Source organism: Gracilinanus agilis, chromosome 3, assembly GCF_016433145.1.
Source record: "Gracilinanus agilis isolate LMUSP501 chromosome 3, AgileGrace, whole genome shotgun sequence".
Classification (NCBI taxonomy): domain Eukaryota; kingdom Metazoa; phylum Chordata; class Mammalia; order Didelphimorphia; family Didelphidae; genus Gracilinanus; species Gracilinanus agilis.
Genome location: NC_058132.1, coordinates 642,254,196 through 642,279,103, shown reverse-complemented (window position 1 = coordinate 642,279,103; position 24,908 = coordinate 642,254,196). Strand labels below are relative to the sequence as shown.

General features: G+C 49.1%; 1 protein-coding gene across 1 annotated transcript in view; it reads right to left on the bottom strand.

Annotated features, from left to right (window-relative positions):
• The window catches only part of ATP13A5 (ATPase 13A5), a 110,016-nt gene that overhangs the window by 29,003 nt on the left and 56,105 nt on the right, over positions 1–24,908 (bottom strand). The window contains exons 14-22 of the mRNA XM_044669503.1: positions 22,842–22,903; positions 21,925–22,075; positions 18,697–18,783; positions 17,380–17,536; positions 14,673–14,790; positions 7,922–8,046; positions 5,269–5,429; positions 1,923–2,048; positions 566–645 (exon numbers count right to left, since the gene is read on the bottom strand). Coding sequence (XP_044525438.1) covers positions 566–645; positions 1,923–2,048; positions 5,269–5,429; positions 7,922–8,046; positions 14,673–14,790; positions 17,380–17,536; positions 18,697–18,783; positions 21,925–22,075; positions 22,842–22,903 — 1,067 coding nt within the window. The remainder of the gene's footprint in view (positions 1–565; positions 646–1,922; positions 2,049–5,268; positions 5,430–7,921; positions 8,047–14,672; positions 14,791–17,379; positions 17,537–18,696; positions 18,784–21,924; positions 22,076–22,841; positions 22,904–24,908) is intronic.

Below are 24,908 nucleotides of genomic sequence, written 5' to 3'. Positions count from 1 at the left end.
CACGCATGCATGCACGCACGCACACACACACACACACACACACACACACACACACACACACACACACACAAACACCCCTTTCTGGTCTTCTCACTCCTTGTACCCCTACATACTCTGGGCTATTTCCTAGGTCTGGAGTGTCCTCTCTCTCTCCTTGTCTCTACCTCCTGGGCCCCCCACCCCCGACTCCCTCCAAGTGCCCAGCAACATGCCCCTGCCTACAGGAAGCCTCTCCTGATAGCCTCTAGTGGCAGGACCCTCCCTGTGTTGGTTAACTCCAGTAGATGCTGCCTGGATCTCATTCATCTGTGGTTGTTTGCATGCGTCTCCCCATTAGCCTGGGAGCTCCCAGAGAAGAGACTGGCTTTGGCGTTTCTTTAAGTCCACAGCAGTTAGCACAGTGCCTGGCACAGGGAAGCTTCCTGGCCTCAGCCCTTATTTCCTGTGATTTAAATGACAGCCCCTCCCCCTCCCCCTCCACTCTCCCTCCCAGCAGGGGCTCGCCCTTCCCCAACACCCTGTGGAGGCCGGAGAAGAGCCGTGGCCCTCGTGCCAAAGAGCGTACTTTAGTTTCTGGAATTCTTCTACGAGGTTTGATTTCTGCCCGGGAGACATCCTGGCAAAGATGGCTCCGTTCACCAGAATCTGTCATGAAAAATGCCAGGATGAGGAGACAGAAAGGAGTGAACAGGAAATCTTTTCTTTAAAGAAGACCCGGCCAAGGAGTCTCGAGCTTCCCCTGGTGTCCAGCCCCTGCCCTGGGGAGGTGTCGCTGCCAGGAATGTCGGGGCTGTGAGCGTGGAGAGGATGAGGAGACCTCATGCCCTGCTCGAGCTCTGGGGCCTTCTGCCTCGTCCACACCATCAGTAATGTCTAGACTGTCTCTCAAGGAGGAATCAGTCCAAAACCAACAGGCCAACAGAAGCCTGTTCTCTCTCGTTTCCACCCCTTAGACCAGGCCTCCTCCCTGGCATTCCCCGGAAGACTCTCTCCAAGGAGGGCAGGGACGAAACCAAAAGGGAATCTTCCTGAAAAGAGGAATTGAAGGACGGCAACAGGCTTAGCCTAGAGCTAACGAAAAGGAGTGCACTGTGTGGGGGACGGCTGAGATTTGTTCTCACTGCCGTGGGGGTGGCAGGGCCAGAAGGGGCAGATCTGGGCTAAATGTCAGAAAGATCCCATTAACGGCTTAAGCTGCCCGGCCAGACAGCCTCCGAGGAGGGATTCTGCCTCTAGGTTTCTGCTCCGGCCCCGACATCGCTCACATCCGCGGCTCTGTGATTGGGTCATTCTGCAGGACCCAGACGTTGTCTTGGGAGAGTCGGGGAGGGACCCCCTTGTGCCACATCGTGGGGTGCCAGAACTGAATGTCACCCCAGAAATCAAGGCTTCCCTTTTACAGGGGGGACCCAAAGGCCCAAATCAGGGAAGAACCAGATCACACACCCAGCAAGTAGCTGATCTAAGATCTGAACTCAGGTCTTCTGAGGTCTAACCAAGCACTTCATCACAAGAAGGAGCTCTGTGGGGCAGGGAAAGAAAAAAGGTGGCTTGGAATGAGTGGGCCAGCCCTGGGTTTGAATGGCCCTTGGACACCACTGAGTGTCCAATGCTGAGTCTGAATGCTAAGATCAAACCCCTTTACTTCTCCATTTGGCTGGTTGCTCCTTTGGAAGTGAGAGGAGGCCCCTCAGGGAGAGGGCAAGGACCAGCCAGGATCACCTGGAGAAAGCAACTTTGGCACAGACGCTGCTGCCTGGATCTCCCCCAGGAGAGCCCGAAGCTGGCAGGGAGGCTGTTGCCCAGGGCCCGGCCTTCTCCCTCTGTCCAAGCGCCATCAGCCCCAGGCCGGGCCGGCAGCTTTCACCAGCCTTCTTTTGGCCTTTCTCCCTCAAGGGACCAAGTGAAGCTCCTTCACTTACTTTGGGAAGCAAATCACTGAAGTGTTGGGCGATCACTTGGTAGGATTTCCCACTCATGGCGAAGTGGTAATCATCACCTCGACCCTCATCAGGGAGGCCCGGGTCTCTGATGTGGAGGCGGGTTTCCTGCAATCCAAGATGCAGCCTGTCTGCTTTACTGCCATAAACCACTTTATATCCCACTTGAGAGGCAGGCCGGCAGCAAGGAGAAGATTGGGAAGGTATGGATTTGGCTCTCTCTCTCTCTCTCTCTCTCTCTCTCTCTCTCTCTCTCTCTCTCTCTCTGTCTCTCTCTGTCTGTCTCTCTGTGTCTCTCTCTGTCTCTCTCTCTCTCTGTCTCTCTCTCTCTCTGTCTGTCTCTCTGTGTCTCTCTCTGTCTCTCTCTCTCTCTGTCTCTCTCTCTCTTTCTCTCTCTCTCTGTCTCTCTCTCTGTCTGTCTCTCTCTGTCTGTCTCTCTCTGTCTCTCTCTCTGTCTCCTCTCTGTCTCTCTCTTCCTGTCTCTCCTTCTGTCTCTCTCTCTGTGTGTCTCTGCCTCTGACTCTCTTTGTCTCTTCTCTCTCTCCTTCTCTCTGTCTGTCTTTGTCTCCCCTCTGTCTCTCCCTTTCTGTCTCTCCTTCTGTCTCTCCATCTGTCTCTCTCTCTCTGTGTCTCTGTCTCCTGACTCTCTTTGTCTCCTCTCTGTCTCTCTGTCTCTCTGTCTCTGCCTTTCTCTGTGTCTCCTGTCTCTCTGTCTCTCTATCTCCCTCTGTCTCTGTCTTTCTCTCCTCTCTGTCTCTCTGCTTCTGTCTCTCTTTTTGTCTCCCTCTGTCTCTCTGTCTCTGTCTATCTAGCTGTCTCTGTCTCTGTCTCTGTCTCTCTCTCTCTCTCTCTCTCTCTCTCTCTCTCACACACACACACACACACACACACACACACACACACACACACACACACACACACACTGGCTGTGAGATCCTGAACAAGTTCCCCAGAGAGACTTCCTTTCCATGTTGGCGCTTCATGAGTGTCCATTGGAAGATGCAAAGGAAGTGGGTGCCATGCACTCACTGATGGCCAACCTGTGTACAAGGGCTGACGTCCTGGCTTTCCTGATGTCCTTCCTTCCCAGAGTGGATCCTCAGTCCCATCCTCACCAGGGATTAATATCCCTCCTAGGCAACTAGCTAGCTGCTGGGATCTGGAAGATCTGAATTCAAATTCAGCCTCAAGCATGTGACCATGGGCAAGTGCCTTAATGTCTGTCTTCCTCATTTTCTTCATTTGTGTATAATAACAGCATCTACCTTGCAAGGCTGTCATGAGGACCAAATGAGGTATTTGTCCAGGGCTTAGCAGTGCAGGGCACATAGTAAACCTTCCTTCCTCCCTCTTTTCTTCCTGCCTCTTTTCTTCCTTCCTCCTCCTTCCTTCCTCTCTCGTTCCTCCCTCCCTCCTACTCTTTCTGGCACACCTCCAAGGTCACTTGCCCCATTAACCTTCCGTGACATCCCTGAAGTTTCCTGCCCCCTTTTCCAAAGTGATTTCCCCTGTGAGGTCCCTATGAGTGCCTGGTCTGGACCTTGCTCTGGATCATGGGCCTTTGTAGTCCACCGAACGCATACATTCTTGTGCTCACCTTGCTCCAAATCCTGCTTTTCCCAGGGACCCCCACAGCAGCTTCTCAGCCCATGACCCGCTCTAGGCACGGAGAATGAAACAGGCAGTCGCTGCCTTTGTTAGCTTCCCTCCTCCCCTTCTGCTCCACCTTTTCTCCTCTTCATGCCATCACCCAGGGTGTTTCCACCGGCCCTGCTGCCACAGGCTCACCCTAGGGCTCTGCCCCAGGTCTGGGCTTCCCTTTCCACCAGCCCGACTTTTGAGATTCACCATCTGTGTCTCCTTCTTTCCAGATGCCAACCAACTCCCAAGAGTAAAAGACCCAACCAGCGAATTCACACGGTGCGACCGACGGTGCCGGGTTTGGATGGGCCTGGTGAGGTGCCTTCTCGCTCTCACAAGGGAAGTCGTTGGCACAGCCGAAGGAGCATCGCGCTCGGAGGGAGAAGATTTCCTGACTTCACCCTCTCTGGAGCATTTGCATTTTTATGGGAATTCTCCAGGGGTCGAATGGCAGACCCGGGAAGCGTCTGCTTCCCCTTCCTTGCCCAAGGCTGGCGTTTTTCTGCCTTCCCTACATTTGCCCACCCAAGGAGTTTGTTATCTGAAAAAGTATGGACTGGCATGGCGCTCCCCAGGCTGCCCATGATCCAAATTCTCATAATATAATGGCAAGAACAAGCTCAGAAGAGCGGGGCTGAGCCTGGCCCAGCCATTTGTTATTGCTTTCCATGGAGGAGCCACTTAACTGGGCTCCGTTTTCTCATGTATGAATTGGGGAAAATAACCCCCGTCCTTCCTCCCTCACAGGGCTGTTGGGAGGAGAAACCCCTTGATGGAGGGAAGTCATTGCTACTTTAAGAGGAAAAACTGCACTAGTATATGTGAAGACACTCAATGCAATCCAGTAGGCACTTAATAGATGTTTACTGAGTGACTGCCTGAAAGGTTTGCTGGCTCCAGGCCTGGCTAGTTTTGTAAATATGGGATTGAAGTAAGGGCACACCAGGCAGCAAAGTTATGGAGACAGACCACTAGGGAGGAGATAAATATATCACGGCTCAGTCCCGGCTTAGCTCACCTGTGGGGCTTTGGGGAAACCATTTAAGCTCCCTGGGCCTCAATTTCCCTATCTGTAAAATGAAGGGATTAGGCCAGATGATGTGGGAGATCCCTCAGGTCTAGGATCCTATGAAAATACCACCCAAGTGGCAGAAGTTACTATGATGGCGGCTGGCTTGGGTGGAAAGAAGGAAGGAAAGAAACCCAACAGGCTCCCCATTAGTGAATGGCAGATTTTGTTCCCTCCCTGCCAGACTGGGGTCTCCTGGGGAGCAGAATCTTTATTCCCTGAGACTGTGCAGGGAAAGAATCTTGCAAACCCTGCAGTAGAGAAGAGTCAAGATGGAACATTGACGATCCCTGACCTCATTATTCCATGTCCATCTTCCTGAGAACAGAGCCTTGTCCTTGGGGTGGCCTGTTTGGATTTAATTGAACCCAAAACGTTGTACTCTATGAAAAGAATGTTGGAATTGAGATCAGACCAATGGTATTAGGAGCCTAGATCCACCTCTTCCTTCATGTGTGAATTCCAATCTGTGCCTCAGTTTCCTTATATGTAAAGTGGGGGCAGGGTGTAATCTGTCTCAAGGTTCCCTCCCAGTTCAATCCTGTGATCCTGGAGAGGCTCCTTTGTGCCTCTGCCCACCTGCTCAACTCACAGAAGCAGGCTCTCAGGTAGGCTTACCTTGTTTCTGGGCTCTTCCTCTTTGCCCTCTAACAGCTGCCAGGTCACAGATGCAGGAGCGACCCCTTCGGGCTCATTGGCCTCAATGAGGATCACCTTGTTACCTTGAGGAATCATTTCCGAATTCTTTGCGACTGTGATGGCGGTCTGGAGGTTGTCCCCTGGGCAAAGATATCAATGTTCCTTATTTTATGCATGACGACTGATTCCAAATAGCCCGTCCTGTGGAAAGCCCTTGGGTAAGGGCCCTGGCACAGCCTGGGGAGCTGGCACAAGATCCCTCGGGCATGGCCAGTGCGGCTGATCTCAAAGCCTGGGGCAAATGATCCTAGCCACTGTCTTGGGGAACTTCCACCCACTGTCTGCTCACCTCAGCTTCCCAGCTCCCTTCAAGGGCAACCTCCGACATCAAGCCCTTCCTGATCTTCCCATTGGCTAGCAGACTTCCTCCCCTGAATCTCAGCTCTTTGAATACCATTTATCTACGTACACACTCGGCCTCCACTGGGAAAACGGAAGCAGCTTGAGGGCAGAGACCCTGCCACTCTTGTCAGCACCCACACTGGGGGCAAGGAGGAGGCATTAACAAATACTGTGGAGAAGCTCCAATGCTTCTCGACCTCCGAAAACAGCTTCTCATTTTCTGCAGACCCAGAATCAGGACTGGAAGGGGAGCCAGGCTAGTCTGTCGAGTTGAGGTCTAGAGGGGAGCATCATGAGTGACTGAGCTGGGAGGCAAACACAGATATGGGCTTCCAATTTCAAGATCACAACTTTTCTCCCAGCAGCTTCTCCCAGCAGATCTGTCTTGCTTTCCATAGCACGTGTGATCCAAATTGCAGGTTATCTGAATTTTTTGTGGATCAGAAGTGCATGCGAATTTTACTGAGCACGGGGGAAAGAGAGAACATTGAATTTGGACTTGGGTTCAAATCCTGACTGTATTTTACTACTTGTGCTTCCATGCGCAAGTTGACTTGTCTTCTTTTGACCTCGATTTCCTCATTTGTAAAATAAGGCTTTACATGAGATGACCTTGGAAGTTCCTTTCCCATTAGTAGGAACTTCCTTTCCAGATCACCCCTAAGTAGACAGCCATTGTGTGTTATCAGGGAGGAACGTATTCATCGTCCAGTGACCCACTACTAACAAGTCCAAAACTCACTGCTGTTTACACAAATGCTGGCAGACTTCCTTGATTGGGAGAGTGAGGAAAGTGCTAGCTTGAGGACCAGAGTTCAAATCCTCTTCTCCCTGTGTGAACTTGGATAAGTCACCTCACTTTCCTCCTCAGTCACATGGGTGGTTAGGGGAAGAACTTTCCCAGGTCCCTTTAATCAATCAATCAATAAATATTTAAGTGCCTACTTTGTGTCAGGAACTGTGCTATGTTCTGGAAATACTTAAGAGGCAAAACAGGTCCTGGACTCAAGGAGCTTACAGTTTGGGGTGACAAACATCCAGCTCCACTATTCTAGAAGCTTCATTTATTTGTATAACCGGCGTGAGTGTGTGTATTTTGGGGGGCCCTCTAAATAGAATTGGTTTCCATATAGCATGAGATTAGTGACTGAGAGTCAAAAGAAACCTTAGAAGTCAAAGCTTTTAAACAGACTCATTTTACAGATGAGAAAGTTGAGGCACAGAGAGGGGAGAGACTTTGCTTCATTTATATATCAAGTAGCAAGGGCAGGATTTAACTCAGGTCATTTAACTCTAAATCCACCCCTCTTTTTGCTGTGCTTAGAAGCTGCTCTATCCCCTAGCATGGTCCTCTGGTATTCCATGGTCAGTCATGGCCAGGCAGGAGAAAAGAAATTGGCCCGCTATGTCCTGGAGCCCGTGGCTTCTATCCTCCAGTCATGGATGCACATAAGGTTGGGAAGAGGCTCAGGCCAGCCTCACTCATCAATAGGAGGCAGAGAACTTGCAAGCCAGACAACACAAATTCAGTCACATCTTGAGTCCTTGGCAAAGGGGAGAAAACTGAGACCTTCTGATGTAAAGTGGTCGTCATGGACCCACCGCCGTGTGAACTCCCAGCTCTTCTCCCATCCCTCAATGCCAACAGCCCATAAAAACCACCTGTGCAGCCTTGCGCTAAGTCATGTCACCTCTTGGTGCCTCAGTTTCCTGCTCTGTAAAATAGATGGCCAGGGACCCCTCCCCTCTGGCACAGGATCTATAATCCCGAAGTGGGCATGTGGCTACTCAGGCTTAGACTGTCATAGAAGTGGTGACCTGCTAGGCAGGTAAATCACTTTGCATTCACCCATCTTGTATTTCCCTAAGCAGGTACACACTGAATGGAAGCTTCTCCAGGATAAGGACTCGTATCTCGTATCCTTCTGGGCTTGTATCTGTTCCTTCTCCCTCCCCCTTGGCTCCCCACCATTGGAATATGAGCTTTCTAAATGTGGGGACCATGTATTGGCCTTCTTTGAAATCCCCGGGGCTCAGCTCAGGGCCTGGCACACAGTAGGAGCTTCATGAATGCTCGCTAGCTGGCCGACAAGCCTGCACAGAGCCCAACCATACGTCAGAAGCGAGCTTAACCAAGTGGAGCCATTTCCAGAGTCTCGCTCACTTGGCCTACATAGCCTTTCTGGGGCCTCGGTAGAGTTTTCCCCTTGAACGTTCCAGGAACACCTACCTGTGATCATGACCGTCCGGATCCGAGCACTGCTCAGCTCTCTTAAGACTGGCTTGGTCTCCTTTTTCAAGCGGTTTTCCATGATCAAAAGGCCTAGAAATGTCAACTCTGACTCAACTTCCTCCCTTTGGATGGAAAAGAAGAATCGTATTTTAGAGGGGCCCGTGTGGTGACCATATTTGGATGCCTTGATAGCAAAGAGAATTGGAGATTGCGTAAGAACATCATGGCGGCCACGGGTAAGATGGAGCCCAAAGCAGGCCTGCCTCGCTGTTTCCTCCAAACTGAACTCCACTTCCAAACCCAGGCAGTCATTGTCTAACTCTCCTACTAGACAAGCCTTCTCTAGAGGAATTCTAGACCTGGAAATACATCTTCTAGCCAATCCTCTCTGCATTGCCAACAGGACTATGATCAAGAAAAACGTGGCTTAGATGGAGAGCTTCCGGACAAGTTCTAAGCTCTCCAGAATAATCCTTCCCCCTATCTTAATGATCCTTTAAGAGTATGAAAATCCTTTCTTCCTGTGGACCCTGATTCTTTATCTTCTTCCAACTCACAAGCCTTCCCTTCATCAAATGGAAGCCGTAAGCCACCAACCTCCAAACCCATCTCTACGCACAACGCTCAATCGTCAAGCACTTCCTGTGTGCCGGGCACTGTGCCAAGAGTGGAGGATGGGGGTACGGAGAATAAAACAATGTATTCTCTTCCTCTGAGCTTCTGTTCTAAAGGAGGAGATAGTTTACGCATTGAAAATATGTACAGAACGTGTAAACGTGAAGAAACCCAAGAATACACAGTAAATAAACACTAGGCAGTTAGGGAGGGAAGGCATGAGCCATGGGGGTGGAGGACTCAGGAAAGGGCTTTGTGCAGAGGACAGGCCCTGAGCTATATCCTGAAAACAAAGAGCCATTCCCTGAGATGGAGGCACGGAAGTAGGGCATCCCAGGTGTGGGAGATGGCTGGGACAAAGGCATGGCATCCTGAAACGGAGTATCACATGAGGGTAACAGAGAGAAGGTCAGTTTGGCTAGACTGCAGCCTGGGGAAGGAATTCTTGCCCAATGGCGCAGAAGAGCTGGTTGGGTAAGGTTGTATGGACCACAACTGATATCGTATCAAAGAGACAAAAAGAAGCCAATTGAGTCTAGCAGAGGAATGACATGGTCAGATAGGACCTGAGGAAGGTCATTTGGAGGCTTTGGGTCTCTAGTGGAAAGGTGTGGGAAGAGCCTTGAGGCAGGATGTCAATTAGGAAGCTGCTGGAATTATCTAGGCGAGAGGTGACGAGGACTGACCTGTAGCAGATGCTATGCAGGTAGAGAAAGTGGGGTGTCATGAATGTAGAAAAGAAAAGGCATCACTAGCCGCGGGACAGAGGGGGAGGGAGACTGAGGAGGAGTCCAGAGTGCGACGGGATGGTCTGGAAGGACGACAGTGCCTTTGACCGAAGGAGGAGAGTTTGAAAGAGAAGAAATAATTTGGAGGAGAAAGATGATGAGCTCAGTGTGGGCAATATTCTGCTTCCGATGTCTCTGAGCCATCTGTCAGTTAGTCAAGAAAACATTTTCAATCTGAGCTAACTAATGGAGGGAAATGATGGAATTAAGAGGGGCTGAGGGGGCATCTTTTAGAAGATGAGACGTTATTTGGCCCTTGAAGGAAGTGAGGGATAGCGGGAGGCAGAGAGGAAGAGGGAGAGCATTCTAGCCCTGGGGATGACCAAAGAGTATGCCCAGAGCTAAGAGATGCAGGGTCTTGGTGGTGGAATAGCCAGGAGGCCAGGGTCACTGGATCGAGAAGAAGAGTGAAGAGCACATGTCAGGAGAGGTCTAAGAAGCCTAAATGGTGGGGAAGGGGCAGGTCATGAAGGGCTTTGAGTGACAAACAGAGGGTTTTGTATTGGATCCTAAAGATGATAGGGAGCCCCTGGGTGTTTTGAGAGGGAGAGTGGTATGATCAGATCTGAGCTCTAGGAAATTCCCTTTGGTGGCTAAATGGAGGATGGGCTGATGGGAGGAGAGGTTGGGGCAGACAATAGCCACCACATCTCAAGAGCTATTGCAATAGTTCAGGTGTGACATAATGAGGACCTGAACCAGGTGGGGCCCAGGGTCAGAGGAGAGAAGGGGGCATATGGGAAGGATGGTACAAAGGTGACATCACCAGGCCTTGGTGCCAGATTGACTCTGTGGGGTGAAAGAGAGTGAGAAGTTCAGGATGACCCCCTAGGTTGTGAGCCTGAGGGGCTGGGATGGGGTGGTGCCCTGTACATCCAATATGTTTTTGTTTTTGTTTTTGTTTTTTAACCCTTGTACTTTGGTGTATTGTCTCATAGGTGGAAGATTGGTAAGGGTGGGCAATGGGGGGTCAAGTGACTTGCCCAGGGTCACACAGCTGGGAAGTGTCTGAGGCCGGGTTTGAACCTAGGACCTCCCGTCTCTAGGCCTGACTCTCACTCCACTGAGCTACCCAGCTGCCCCCCCTGTACATCCAATATGAAGTGCCCAATATAGGCAGGTGATGAAGCTCAGGGGAGGGAGGACAGGGTTTGGCTATGTAGATCTGGAAGTCATTTGCATAGAGATATATCAGACAAAAGGGACAGCTAGGTGGTGCAGTGGGTAGACCAGGAGGCAGTGGAAAAGCTAAGCAGGACTAGAAAGGCTTGCTTGGCAGATAGGGAATCAGCAAAGGAGGCAAAGAAGACTCACAGAGAAGAGAGAAGCTCAATGACAGAGAAGTGTTAGAGGCATGAAGGAAAAAAGAACATCTTGGAAGGAGGGGACAGTGTGGTCCAAGAGGATGAGCACTAAACACCTGTGTTGGACCTTGTGGGGTGGCCAGGGGGGCCAGAATAGAGGATGAAAACACTTTGGGGAGCTCATGTTGAGGAGCTTCCTCTACCTAAGGAGACCTACAACTGCCCTATGGTTTGGAGTCTGGGAGTCAGAGAGTTGTGAGGGGCCCACAGGAGTGTCTGAGACAGAATGTGGCCAAGGTCTTCCTGGTTCTGAGGCCACCTCTCTAACTCATGTGGCCTCTGGCCTCCCAGATAGAAGGCACTTGATAAATGATTGTTCATTAGGTATCTACTGAATGATAACGAGGTCATTGGTGACCTTGGAGGGAGAAACGGAGGAGGCAAGAGACTAGGGATGATTGGTGGAAGAGATGGGAGCCCAGATCCAGGTGTCGAGATTAGAGTGACCAAGAGGAAGGGCATCACTTCCTCTGAGACTAGAGGCAAGTTAGAGAGCATGCGTGCTGACTCGGAGGAGATCCGAGGCCTGCAGGATTGAGATTGGATGACTTGGATCTTCTCATTGAAGTGAAGGAGAGAGGCCGTCTATCATCTACAGGGAACAAGCAGTATTAGAGAGAACTGGGAGTTCTAGAGAAGAGGAAGGTAGCCATGGAGCTAAGCAATAATCTCATTGGGATTCCCCCAACCTTTTTGTGATAAGGAAGGGGTTTTCATTTCCCTAAGCCCCTGATTGCTGAGGAAGGGGCAAGGAGATGAGCATATATATTTTTACTCACGATGGGGTCAGTTCCATTCCTTCAGGAGCATTGAGGTGGCAACCAGTGTAGAAAACATCTGGTTCAAGTTGTTAGAGCTACTAGTAGAGTACAGCCTGCAGGTGGTGCTACCTTGAGCAACTTACGCAGTGAAGACAACCTCATTTCCTAAGTGGTAAACAAATGGGCGAGGGAGTTCAAACAAATGAGCCCAACTTCATTGACCCTGAGTGCCTCACTCTGGTCATACATTAGACCAGGAAGCTGAGAAGACACTCTGAGGGCCTGAAGGAGCTCCATGATGACATTCTCAAGAACAGAAGGTTTTCAATATTTCAAGGAGCTGTGGCTTTGAAAGTGTGCAAGCTCTATTCTCCAAAGTTTATTGCAACTCTGTTATGACTTAATATATATATATATATATATATATATATATATATATATATATATATATACCATATGATGACAGATCTAGAGCTGGGAGGGGAATTAGGAGCCATCTTGATCATCATTTTAAAGGTGAGAACACTGATGTTAAAAATGACTTGACCGGGTCAGCTGGGTAGCTCAGTGGAGTGAGAGTCAGGCCTAGAGATGGGAGGTCCTAGGTTCAAACCCGGCCTCAGCCACTTCCCAGCTGTGTGACCCTGGGCAGGTCACTTGACCCCCATTGCCCACCCTTACCAATCTTCTACCTATGAGACAATACACCAAAGTACAAGGGTAAAAAAAAAGAAAAAGAAAAAGAAAAAGAAAAAAAGAAAGAAAAATGACTTGACCAAGGTCATGAAGATGTTAGATACAACATTTAAATCTAGGTCCTTAGAGCCCTGCCCACTCTCTTCCCACTTTACCACACTACCTGACCAACAAGAGCTACTCTGGCTAAAGAAATGCATTTCCCTATAGCCAACCCAATGGTAGGCTGCTCTAATGCTAGGTGAATGTTCAGATAACAAACATGGCACCCATCACAGAACCAGCATCGGATTCCTGCCTCCTCTGTACAACCACACAGAGCTCACACACTACTGACCTGAAGAACTTTGGATCCCCTCAGTGCTATAAGAAACCCACCAGAAGGTGGATTTCAATTCCATTTCATTCTTGAATAATAAACTGGATCATACACATTTCTGCACGAAGGACCAACAAGGGGATCAGAACCAGGCATAAAGGGGATGGCTGATTCGAATTGTCTTCACTTCATGAAACTCAATGTAAATAACCTCCATATGTTTTTAGATGGTCCCCATCACTGTTCCCTCTTCTCTACATAGATAAAGGACAATTACTGATCAAAGTGAGAACAAACGATAATAATCTATGGACCAGTCTATTCGCTCAATGGGTATCCAGACAATATCAGATCTAGAGGAAGGCTTCCAGATCACTGCAGAACTTTCATGGTGGAGACATGAGAAACACGGACAAGAGCGCACAGAACAAGAGGCCCTGGATAGGTTTTGATCAGCATTGTTAGGTCTACTACCTTTAATAACAAGATCACAGATGCATCGAGCTAAGTAGTCATGTAAAAACATGAGCAAAAACAAAGATGGAAGGTTCTCTCTTGGAGAATCCACACACTACTCCTGTAACTAAGGATTTTTGACTCTTTTTCCATGCAGAACTCAGACGGAAGTGAGGTGTCACTCAGACTTTAGGAGAACTTTATCCTTGGTGCAATGGTTCTGCAAACTCCTGGGGTTTGTGGCAAATCCTATTTTAAAAAGGGTCCAACAGGATGTGGCAAAATTGGGACATTAATGCATTGCTGGTGGAGTTGTGAATTGATCCAACGATTCTGGATGGTAATTCCCAAAGGGCACTAAAAGACTGCCTGCCTTTTGATCCAGCTATACCACTGCTGGGTTTATACCCCAAAGAGATCATAAGGAAAAAGACTTGTATAAAAATATTTATAGCCGTGCTCTTTGTGGTGGCAAAAAACTGGAAAACAAGGGTATGCCCATCAATTGGGGAATGGTTGAACAAATTATGGTTTCTGCTGGGGATTGTGTTAGTGGAAATTTGGGGTTCTTTGGGGTTCATTGAGTCTTAATATTCAGATCCATAATATAAACTTCCTGTGGATGCTTAGGGGACTTGAGAACTACACTTCCCATGATTCAGCGGACTTCCTGCCCTTACATGGTGAAATAAGACAATGTAAACAGAAGCTTAAATAGGGAGATTGGGATTGGTACTCTCTCTTTCCTATGGAACAAGCCAGGTGGGCAAAAGTAATGGCGGGGCATTTGAATTAGATCTTAGCAGGCATGTGGCCTTCTTAATTACCAATATGGCTTTAAATAAACTATTAAATATTTTGAATATATCTATCTATATCAATATTATTCATAACAGCATGGAATACTATTGTGCTCAAAAGAATAATAAACTGGAGGAATTCCATGTGAACTGGAAAGCCTCCAGGAAATGATGCAGAGTGAAAGGAGCAGAACCAAAAGAACATTGTATACAGAGACGGATACACTGTGGCACAATCAAATGGAATGGAATTCTGTACTAGCAGCAATGCAATGACCCAGGACAATCCTGAGGAACTTATGAGAAAGAAAACTAGCCACATTCAGAGGAAGAACTGTGGGAGCAGAAACACAGAAAAAACAACTGCTTGATCACATGGGTTGGTGGGGATATGATTGGGGTTGTAGCAAATATCAATAATATGCAAATAGATCTTGATCAATGCCACATGTCAAACCCAGTGGAATTGCATGTTGGCTACAGGGAGGGTGGGTGGGTGGGTTTGGAGGGGAAGAGAAAGAACATGAATCATGTAACCATGGAAAATTTTTCTAAAAAACAAACAAATAAATAAAATAAAAGGGTCCAAATTTCATCCCCTTTGGAACTTCATTTCTACAAGTGAAAATATGATTTAACTTCATTCGATCAATACTTATCCAATGCCTATATCCTACATATGAGACACACTCACACTCTGGATTGAAGGAAAGCTTTACTGCACCAGGAGGATGAAGTTACCAAGTGACTGGGTGACAATGGGTAAGTCACATATCCTCTCTGGACTTCATTTTCCTGGGTGGGGAGGGGGAGGGAGTCAGACTGGGTAAACACCAAGGTCCCTGGAAGATCTAAAAATCTAGCTTTTATACAGTGCATGCCTACTCTACCATGTGCTGATAAAAAAAACAGCAGATGCTGTAGGAACCCCAGCTGCAGAGCTGCTTACCTGGCATAAGTGCCCACCTCGGAACGCTCCCCTGCCATTAGAGGTTTGTGAGCCAAGGCAATGACCCGGAAACCTTGCATGGTGTAAAGCTTCAGCTCCTTCTTGAAATCTGAGGGAACTGTTGGGACAGAAGGAAAAGGTGAGCTCTGGGTTTCACTGAAAGCTTCCTGGAGCACATCTAGGTAGCTCTTGTTTTAGCCTCTGGGATCATTCCTGGTTTCTAAAAATGCTCATAATTCTGTACTTCTTCATCTCCTCCTCCTTACCCTCCTCCTGATTGTTTGGGGGAGCCACTAAACCCCCTGTGTCTGAGTCCTCGGAATTAATCACATACAGATCATTGAAGGTTATATCCAGTATCCAAGTGTCTTCTTTATTTTTTTTTAACCCTTACCTTCCGTCTTGGAGTCAATACTGTGTATTGGCTCCAAGGCAGAAGAGTGGTAAGGATAGGCAATAGGAGTTAAGTGACTTGCCCAGGGTCACACAGCTGGGAAGTGCCTGAGGACAGATTGAACCCAGGACCTCCCGTCTCTAGGCCTGGCTCTCCATCCACTGAGCTACCCAGCTCCCCTCCCCTCCCCCCCCCCAAGTGTCTTCTAGTTCCTATATTTATTAGTATTTTCAAGAAAGCAAGTTTAGAGAGATGGGAACAATTGCCAAGAAGCAAACAAAATTGCAAACAGTGACCAAACACCCTGTGAAGAATCTGACAGAGAAACAGAATGGGAAGGTCGTGAAGTGCGCACCCGGGTGCTCCATGTTTATACAATGAGAAGATGGATCAATCATCCAGGAGGTCAGAGGGAAGAGAAGGGAGAGGATTTGGAACATGGCTCCCTCTGGCCATCGGGATAGAAGATGGGGCCCTCTGCCTGCCTTATAAAATCCTTCCTAACCTGGCTCCAGCCTGATTTCACATTTCTCTTCCTTTTTGTTCTCTGCAGACCAAGCTGTCAAGCTTCCCATTCCCCATGAATGTCTCCTGCCTCTGTGTCTCTGCGTAAGTTGGCTCTCGATTCCTGAAACACTCTCGTCCCTCACTCCCACCTTCCTTGGTGCCCTTCAAGGCTCAGCTCAAGGACCACTTCTTAGACAAGGCCTTTCCCAATGGCTCTTGTCATCCTCCAACCCCAGGCACCCAGTGCCATGACACGAGAGTCCTGGACCTGGAGATGGAGATGGAATCCTGCTTCTGACACTGGTTATGGGGCAGCAAGTGGGCTATTTAACACCTTCATTTCCGTTTCCTCATTGGTGGAATGGGATAATAGCATTATCTTTCCTCACGGCGTAGTTCTGAGGATCAAGTGTGATCCCATTTATAAAGAACGTGGCCTACCCTAAAATGATGCCCAAATGCTAGCTGCCATTATGGGTTGTTGCACCCGCCCATCTCTGCAGAATCACCCCATATTTACATGCTGCCCACTTGGTCAATGGAGGGAAAGAGTCCATTTTTCTCTAAATACACCTCTGTTTGCTCTAAAACATGCCTCAGAAATGATGAGTTTTCTCTGCTGAAAGATAAATATAGCAAATGCCGGAATATCGACTTGGAACAATGGATCGGCCTTCCTTGTCCACCAGGCTGTCCTCCTCCAGAGATCTCTGCCATTCCCTGGGGATAGCCTTATCCGAGAAGAATACTTCAACCCTGGAATTCACACATTGGAAGCACCCTCTTCCCTGTTGAACCCCTCCCTTGGATCGGATGGCCTTCCCATCTCTTCATCGCCCTCCCCTGACCCTCTCCATCATGCTTCTATGGCAGGGCCCATCTTTATCCTTCCACCGCCACGTCTCAACTTCCTTCTGAGTTGTCTTTCCCATCACTGTCATCCCCAAAACAAGAAGTGGAATTCCGCCTCAGCCATTAGAACAAAGAAGAAAACCCATAGATAGGCCCAGAGACTGTGGGGTTCTCTGGGAGCTTTTTACTAGCTTGTGGGGAAGGGTTCTAGTTCTGCTTCTTCCCCTGGTTCATTAAGTGCCTTTGCTTGAAACTAATTATAATTTCTGGCCAACCAAAGGTGCAAACACCTCGGTGGGGATCCCAGGGGGAGAGGGAAGAATCTCACTGGTTCCAATCTATATGCTTGGCTGTGTCGTCCTCCCAGGAGAATGGAACCTCCTTGAGGGCACAGATGTTTTCCTTTTCTTTTTTCCTTTTACGTTTTATTCCCAGCACTTAGCACAACATTTTACACATGGTGGATACTTTTTAAATGCTTGTGCTGTTGAATAAAGGTGAAAGTTTAAAAGGCTCCAAGAAGAAGAAAAGATAAGGAGGTCTTTGGGTTCAATCAGAAATTCAGGGCACACAGCAGCAAGCAGCCAGCCTATCAGCATTGAGGAGGTTGGTGGGAGGAACATATAAAAATTTGGCATTTTATCTAAATGAGCTCATTTGAATGCAAATAATTTTCTTATGAAAATCTAGGCCTGTTTTCCTCAGGGAATACATATGTTGGTAAGCCTAGGAATCAGTACAAATGGGTTCAGAGCTGGCCCAGAAAGCTGAGCTCCCTGGGAAGTTTTCATTTCCTCTAGTCCCATTAGCGTTCCTTTCGCCACACGCTTTTCCATTTTGCATTTGTGGTTCTACGTCTCTGCTCCGCCCTTCATCAGGCTGGCCTCATTTGCTGTTTGGGGTTTGTTTTCTGCCCCAGAAAGAATCAAAGCCATAGACTCTGCGGTCCCGTACCTGTTTCTGGTCTACAGAAACTGGCCACCATCTCTGGGGCTCCCTTCATATATGCATCAAAGTGGTCACTGCCGATCTGTCGAGTGATCACCGACATCCTCTGCAAGCCAGATGAAAATGGAAACTGATGCAAAATGGCGACTGCTTTCACGGGAGTCTAGGGACACATCAGAAGGGGAGAGCATTGAGTCATGCATTGCGGAACTGGAAAAAACCAACCCCGGGGGGGGGGGCAACCTGATTGAATTGGGACTGAACGAGAATTCTGACTTCATTCCCTGACCAGAGCTTGTCTCCTCTCTGCCTAAAGACCTTAAGTGAGAGAGAACTCGCTGGCATCTGAGATAGCCGTCCCCTCTGCCCCAACTCTCGTCCGGCCTGGAAACCTAAATCCATCCCTTTGCGCCCTCTCCCCGTGGCTCCTGTTCTGCACTCATCCTTCCTCCACATGACAGCCCTGCAGATGCTTTCCTGTCCCCAGAGCTTCTCTGCTTCGGAGTCAACGTCTCTAGTTCCTTCCACTGATCTTCACGTGGCTCTTCACCCTCCAGAATGTCTCCCTTTGGGCATTTCACCGGATTGTGGATGCCTTTCTTAAATGATGGTGCCCAGAACTGAACACGATCCTCCGGATAGGCAGTGACCAGAGCAGAGGCCACGGGGCACTAGCATCACCTCCTAATTCCGGATATTCTGGTTTTCTAAACAGCACAAAATGTACATGTGCTTTTTTGACTGCCATTGACTCTGACTTGGATACACCAGATCATTCATTTATATGGAGTCTCTGGTCCACTAAGACCCCAGATCTCTTTGATTCAAACTATTGCCTGGCCACCCTCACTAGTGGGAGAATTTGCAGAGAATTCCCAATAACAAATAAGGTTTGTCCATATTCCTTAATAAGATCTCAAAGCCCAAGGGCTGGGGGTTCTGGTCCCCTATTTTGTTTTCCCATAATCCACAGCCCCAGGAGCCTTCACCACTGAGGTTCTAATAGAGAGTAAGACACTCATCTCCACTTTGTAACGGAAAACAAACCAAAAAAAAGAGCATTTGTTACCTTTGGGGAGGCTACAAAACACCAACCATGTGGCCATGAAATGGTTATTAGTATCTATATTGGCTGATCCTTTGCCAATCGAGCCAATATAGATACTAATAACCATTTCATGGCCACGTCGTTGTTGTTGTTTTGTAGCCTCCCCAAAGCTAACAATCACTGATGAGTAAGAGAGGGGGCGCGACCTGATCTTTGACGCGTCCCACGTGCTGAGGCACTTGGTCCCTCCCAGTTATTAAAAGGGAAAAGCTTACTTGGCTCGCTCCCGGACCAGGCTTAATGATGACGCTGGAGGCTGGTATTCCAAAGCCACTGTAATCCACCGAGGAATCTTCAATGACCTGTTCAAAGACAGTATGAAGCATTCTTCAGAATGCTTTAAGAGCCTCAAAAGAATTTCCAATCTCCTCTGATGAGAGACATTTATGAAGAGCTTTCAGTGTTGATGAGGAAGAGGACAGACTGCTGGAATCAAGCCAGAGAGTCCAGGGGCAAAGGAAAGAGAACTAAGGAAGCAACTTGGTCATCGTGGATAGAGCACTGGACTGAAAGTCCCAAGACCCGAGTTCAGATCCTGTCTCTATTGCCATCTCAGGGCCCCGAGGCAAATATTTTTTTTGTCTTTGAGCCTCCCTTTCCTCATCTGTAAAATTAAGGGCTTGGATTAGATGAGCCACCTTAAGCTCTAAAGCAATGAGCAAGTCACTTGAGTCCTTGGGTTACCTCAGTTTCCTATTCTGCAAAATGAGGAGGCTGGATTTTGAGGGTTCTAGAGCCTCTACTTCTACATAGAAGACCTTTTATTGACATTGTTAGGTCATCCTATGGGCCATGAACCTCAGAGAATCAGAACCAGAGCTGAGCATGTCTGTTGCTTTTTTCAGTCGTTTCAGTTGTTTCAATGTCCATGATCCCATCTGGGTTTTCTTAGCAAAAACACTGGAATGATTTGCCATTTCCTTCTCCGGCTCACTTTAAAGATGAGGAAACAGAGGCAAACAGGGTTAAGTGACTTGCCCAGGGTCACACAGCAAGGCAGTGTCTGAAAAAGTATCCGGGTTGTTTCAAAATCAGAATCACGCCAGAAAGTGTTTCAGTGTTTCAAAAATCCACAGCGCTGTGGCATAGAGGAGGGGCGCCTGTCCGAACCATCCATCTCATTCATTTAGCCAGTGCAATTAGCCATAAGGTGAATGTTAAGCGATGGAGCACGTTCAGTTAAGCAGGCACCGGGGCTCCCGTAATGAGGCACAGGGCTGCGTCCTCATCAGAAAGGCAGCGCAAGCGAGCAGACATTCACATCAAGGAAGGCTTTTGGTTCCTGGAGCTTGAGGAGAAGCAGGGCTCATTCCCTCGAATCGGATGCCCATAAGGAGGAGCCCCGCGTCTCCTCGGCCTGGGAGGTGGCGTGCCTGGATGGCATTCCCAGACAAGGTCACCAGGAAGGTCTCCCGGCAAAATTCACAGGATCACCCATGTGGAGCTGGGAGGAATCTGAGAGAACATTCGGTCTAAGCTCTGATTTTAGAGATGAAGCCACTGAGGCACGGAGAGTGGAAATTACTTCTTTCTTAGGGTTCCACAGCCAGGAAGGGACTGAGGCAGGACTCGAAACCGCATCGACCTGACTAACATCAGGACTGCGTCTGTGCTACCTCTGGGAGCCTAAAGGATTGGCTCTAAATGTCAAAGCTAAGGGGCATCAGCATCTCGAATGCGCCTAGCGTGAAGGCAGATGCTAGGCTGGCTCTTTGCTCGTCGTAGGTTAACGTGCTCTCTGCGGTGCCACGTTCTCTCCTCCTTCCAGATCCAGATCCAGATCCAGTAAGGAAGGACCCGGATGTTGGCAGACCTGTGCCACCTCTGTGCAGCTTAAGGCTGGTTCTGTGACGACAAAAATTCCCATCTAAGAAATCAGGTCGGGGCTCAAGGGAGGCCCAGGGAGGCCCGAAGAGAGAGATTCCCACCTCTCCGGGCGTCGTCCTCAGCACTCCAAAGCAGCATGTTCTCGGCAGACCTGCCAGCCGGGCACTCCCCCGGCCCAGTGCAGCTCTCCATGTGATAAACATTCACGAAGCCCCTTCTCTGTGGCAGGAAGCCTGCTAGCCACGAGTCAAAAGAAAGGCCAGAAACCTCTTCTGTGGCTGTCTGAGGACCCGTCAAGCTGAGATGAGTGAGAGTGACGGCGGTGGTGGTGGTGGTGGTGGTGGTGAGAGGAACGGCCAACACAAAAGCTTCTACACAGAATCACCATTGAGCCCTTCTGCAACCCTGCAGGCTCCTCAAGTACCACAAGGAAGGCCAGCCAGAAGGAAACTTAGAGCTCATCTAATCCAATGCGATTCATTGCACAGGTGGGGAAACTGAGGCTTTGAGAGACTTTGAGTCAGTCACTGTGACTCAATATTCAGTCCTATTCCCCATCTCACCACTCCTTGGTTACAGAGGAAGAAATTGAGACATACAAAGGTGAAGCTGTATAGGGAGTGAGTAATGGGGGCAGGATTTGAACTCAGGTCTCATGAACTTTAAATCCAGACACCTACCTACTATACACTACCTTCCTGGGGTATATAACTAGAACTAAAGAGAAATGAGAAGATACCTTATTTATTTATTTGTTTGTTTGTTTGTTTAAACCCTTAACTTCTGTGTATTGGCTCCTTAGTGGAAAAGTGGTAAGGGTGGGCAATGGGGGTCAAGTGACTTGCCCAGGGTCACACAGCTGGGAAGAGTCTGAGGCCAGATTTGAACCCAGGACCTCCTGTCTCTAGGCCTGACTCTCCATCCACTGAGCTACCCAGCTGCCCCAAACATACCTTTTTTAAAAGGACTCCAGGCTATGGATTCTACTTTCTCTTTGTCTCTGTGGAGGGCCTGGAATTTACTAATGAGCCCTCCATTGAGCATGGTCTCTACTAAGTTGGTTGGTCTTAGGGAGATCCGCCATCTCCCAAAATGGAACGTTCCCAGCTTCTCCTTCTCATGGGTTATTTTATTTTTGGTATCTCCATTCGTTAGCAAGGTGCCTAGAACTTGGCAAGAACTTCCCGAACTTCTTGTTGATTGGCTGCCTCAGAGAGAGTGCAGGGAGCTCTCCACAAGGATGAGGTGCCACCTTTGCTTTCCCATTTCTCTACCCTATTCCAGCCTGCTCGCTCCCCTTGGCCCGACTCAGCTGCAAACATTCTCTTGCTTTTGAAAGTCTCCACCATCCCTTTCCCTGGGCCTCTCCTTCCCCAATCGCACCACGCCGTGACGTGCTAGCTCATACTGTATTTTCCACTAGGAGCGTATTGGCTCACGGAGGCCAGGCCGGGCATCATTGGGGGTGGTTTTGATCCCATTGCCGAGGCTAGTCCCTGGCACATGGCTTGCAGTAGGTCCTCAGTAGAGGCTTATTGACTTTTGGGGGGAACGTAGTTGGTCCTCTTCAGAAGACTTTCCTGGGTATCACCTATCGAACCAAAACACTCCCTTACCCAGTTGGTGCCTTCAAACATCTTGACGTCCAGAGGGTCTCCTTGGATGGTCCCGTCCAGAACGATGAGGGAGTGGCAGCTGGCCATGGCCTCACAAAGGGGGCCCCAGGGCAGGGCACTGCCAGAGGTGAAGCTGTGGACTGCCTGGAAGCTGAGAGAGGACATGATTTGGAGACTGATATTCATTTCCTTCCTTGGAAAAGGGCTTGGGACAAGCCTACCCTTAATGGCTGCTCCTCTCAGTGGGATATCAAAGCAGGAAGGGGCTGCAGTCACAAGAACGGGAGAAATCATTCTGATTTAAAGAAAATGAGTATAATAATTCTCTCTGCTGTGGAAAGGATGGATAGCGGCTCCTCCTTAGAAATTAGGAGCTGCTGGTCTTATTCAGCTCAGGACCTTGTCTGGATACTAGTTCTGTGAGTTGGAGAAATTGCTCTCTGAGCCTCAGTTGCCTTGTCTGTGAAAAATGAATACTCCTACCTGCACGACCCCCCCCTTTTTTTTTTTAGAAAAAAGCACTCTGTGAGCCTTAAAGAGATGTCGAAGTGGGAGTTATTATTATTAATCCTTGGGGGCAATTCTGATGGGCATGAAATGGGTCACGGCTGTAAAGAGGAATCTTCCGAGTGCCTTCTCCACATCCGCTCAGAAAGGCAGGCCTGTGGGCCCACGCTCTGCTGCCCTAACTGAAGAAAGACTCTAAGCCGGTTCTACACGGCCCTCTGTGCTCTCTCTCCTCTCCTCGGGGGGCCCCTCTGCTCCTCTTCTCCCCACTTCCCTTTAAGACCAGCCTTTATCCAACTGAAAAAGGCTGGAATTCCTGAAAGCTGCTCAGGCTCTGCTCACGGGAAGATTCAACCAATACCCGCCAGAACCCGGGAGAGACAGATTCACTTACAACTCGAGACACCTACCGGTTTCCCGTCACGGGGACGGCCCCCCACAGGTCGAGGCCATCCTCTGTCAGCGTGCCTGTCTGGTGAAAACCAGAGTTAGTGTTTGCCTGCCTCGGGGCTTCCGCTTTGAAGAATGGCACGTGTCAAACAGATATTACACCCCCCAGAAGCGACCCACCCACCACGGTGGACGCCAACATCTCAGTCAGGACAGGGAAGCTCAACAGGTAGCCATGGGGGACCCACAACCCCGGGAGTGCTGCAGGCAGCCTTTGGGGATTGGAACCTGGTGGAAAGGGAGGAAAGTAAAGCTTTGCTCCAATGAAAAAGAAACAGAAGTTCCATGACCAGAAAGTTCCCTGAGGCCCAGCTAGAGGGGAGTGAGTGACGGTGTGACCACCTAAGGCGTCGGCCTTGTTCTTTGTAAGAAGCTGCCCTCCTGGTTCACCGTCTGCTTCTCGAGCATTTCGTAAAAACGTGGGAAGGGCGTTAGAGGTCCAGATTCAGGGCTAATGGCTGACGGAGAGCTTTGAGGACAAGGAGGGCAGCCTGGAGCCAGCAGCCAATACTAATTCGTGGGAACGGGCAGGCTTCATGTTCACATTGCAGGGGAGAATGTGGGAGGAGTACCAGGATCAGAGGCGTGAGAGAGAGACCTGGCCCTCAAATTTGCCTGACACAGACTGAGGGTGTGACTGCACAACACCTCTGAGCCTCAGTTTATCTTCGCTTTAAAATGGGACTAATAGTACTTTCAGTATGGCCGCCACAGGGTGGTTGTAGGGATCCAAATAGGGAAGATATTTTAAGGCCTCACACACACACACACACACACACACACACACACACGTGTCGCATCCTATACCAGCATAAGACCTGGGACTAAAGCAAAACAAACCAAAAACTAAATCACAGTGAGATTTCCTTCGGTACTTTAAGGCTTCATGTTTTCTGCTTTGAAGAGCTTTGTATTTCCTTTTGGAGATTTTTCGGGCTACCTGCAGGGTAAATAGCTACTGTGGCTTCCCCTTTGGTCCTCCTCCAGAACCACATGATGGGGGAGGGGGGTGGTAACGTGGGCTTTGGAGGCCTGCTCGCCCCCCCCCCAGCACAGCCCTGAAGAGCCTTCAGGCCTAGAGAGGTGCTGTCTGCCGTTTGAGGACCCCCTTAGCTTAATTCAGGGCCACCCATCAAAGCCAGTAAGCAGGTCACTAGCTGAGAGGTTTTTTCTTCCAGACACAGGAATGGATGAAACCATCTACTCGGAGGCCTGCAGGATCACCTGCTCAGGGCAGTCCTGGAAGTCTCAACGTCAAGATTACTCTCAGGGGCCGCCATGCCCTTTGCCTCAGTGTTTCGCCAGACATGTTTTCTCCTCCCTGTGAATATTTCCACTGTTGGTGAAGGTCACGACTCATCAAAGCCTTCCCATCTTGGGTGACCCTTGTCCGTGCCGCCCTACTGAGGCTCCATCTCATGAGTCCTTGGATCTTCCCGTAGGTCTGGCCACATTTCACACATACCAGTAGGGCCTCCATCTGTTCTCACTCACACCTTGGGAGCTGCCCCCCTTTTCCAATCCCAAATCTCCTGTATGCCACCCTCAAGGCCTCTGGCAGTTCTCAAAGGCAAAGCTAGACAAGGTCAGATGCCACAAAAGGGTTCAGAAGGGAGTGAGAGGATGCCAAGTGGTGACAATGAAAGGTGGGGAGGGGGGGCTAATTCTTAATGCCATGATGCAGATTTATTTTGTTCCATGACCAGTAAAAAGCTTATGAGGCACATTATCCGATTAGGGAACCATTCCAGGACAGCCACAGATCTGGAGCATCATTTAATACATGGAGTAATAAAAGCCTTAAAAACACATACACGAAGGAAAACAGCTACAGCAGGGATGGGAATGACAAGATCGAATGAGTAGTTTTGTTTGTTTTGAAGCCTGGGGAATTACAAAGGCAACAAGGAAGAAGCAATTAGATAAAGATGGAAGAGAGGAGAGGAGAGGAGAGAAGAGGGGACAGGAGGGGAGAGGAGAGGAGAGGAGAGGAGAGGAGAGGAGAGGAGAGGAGAGGGGAGGGGAGG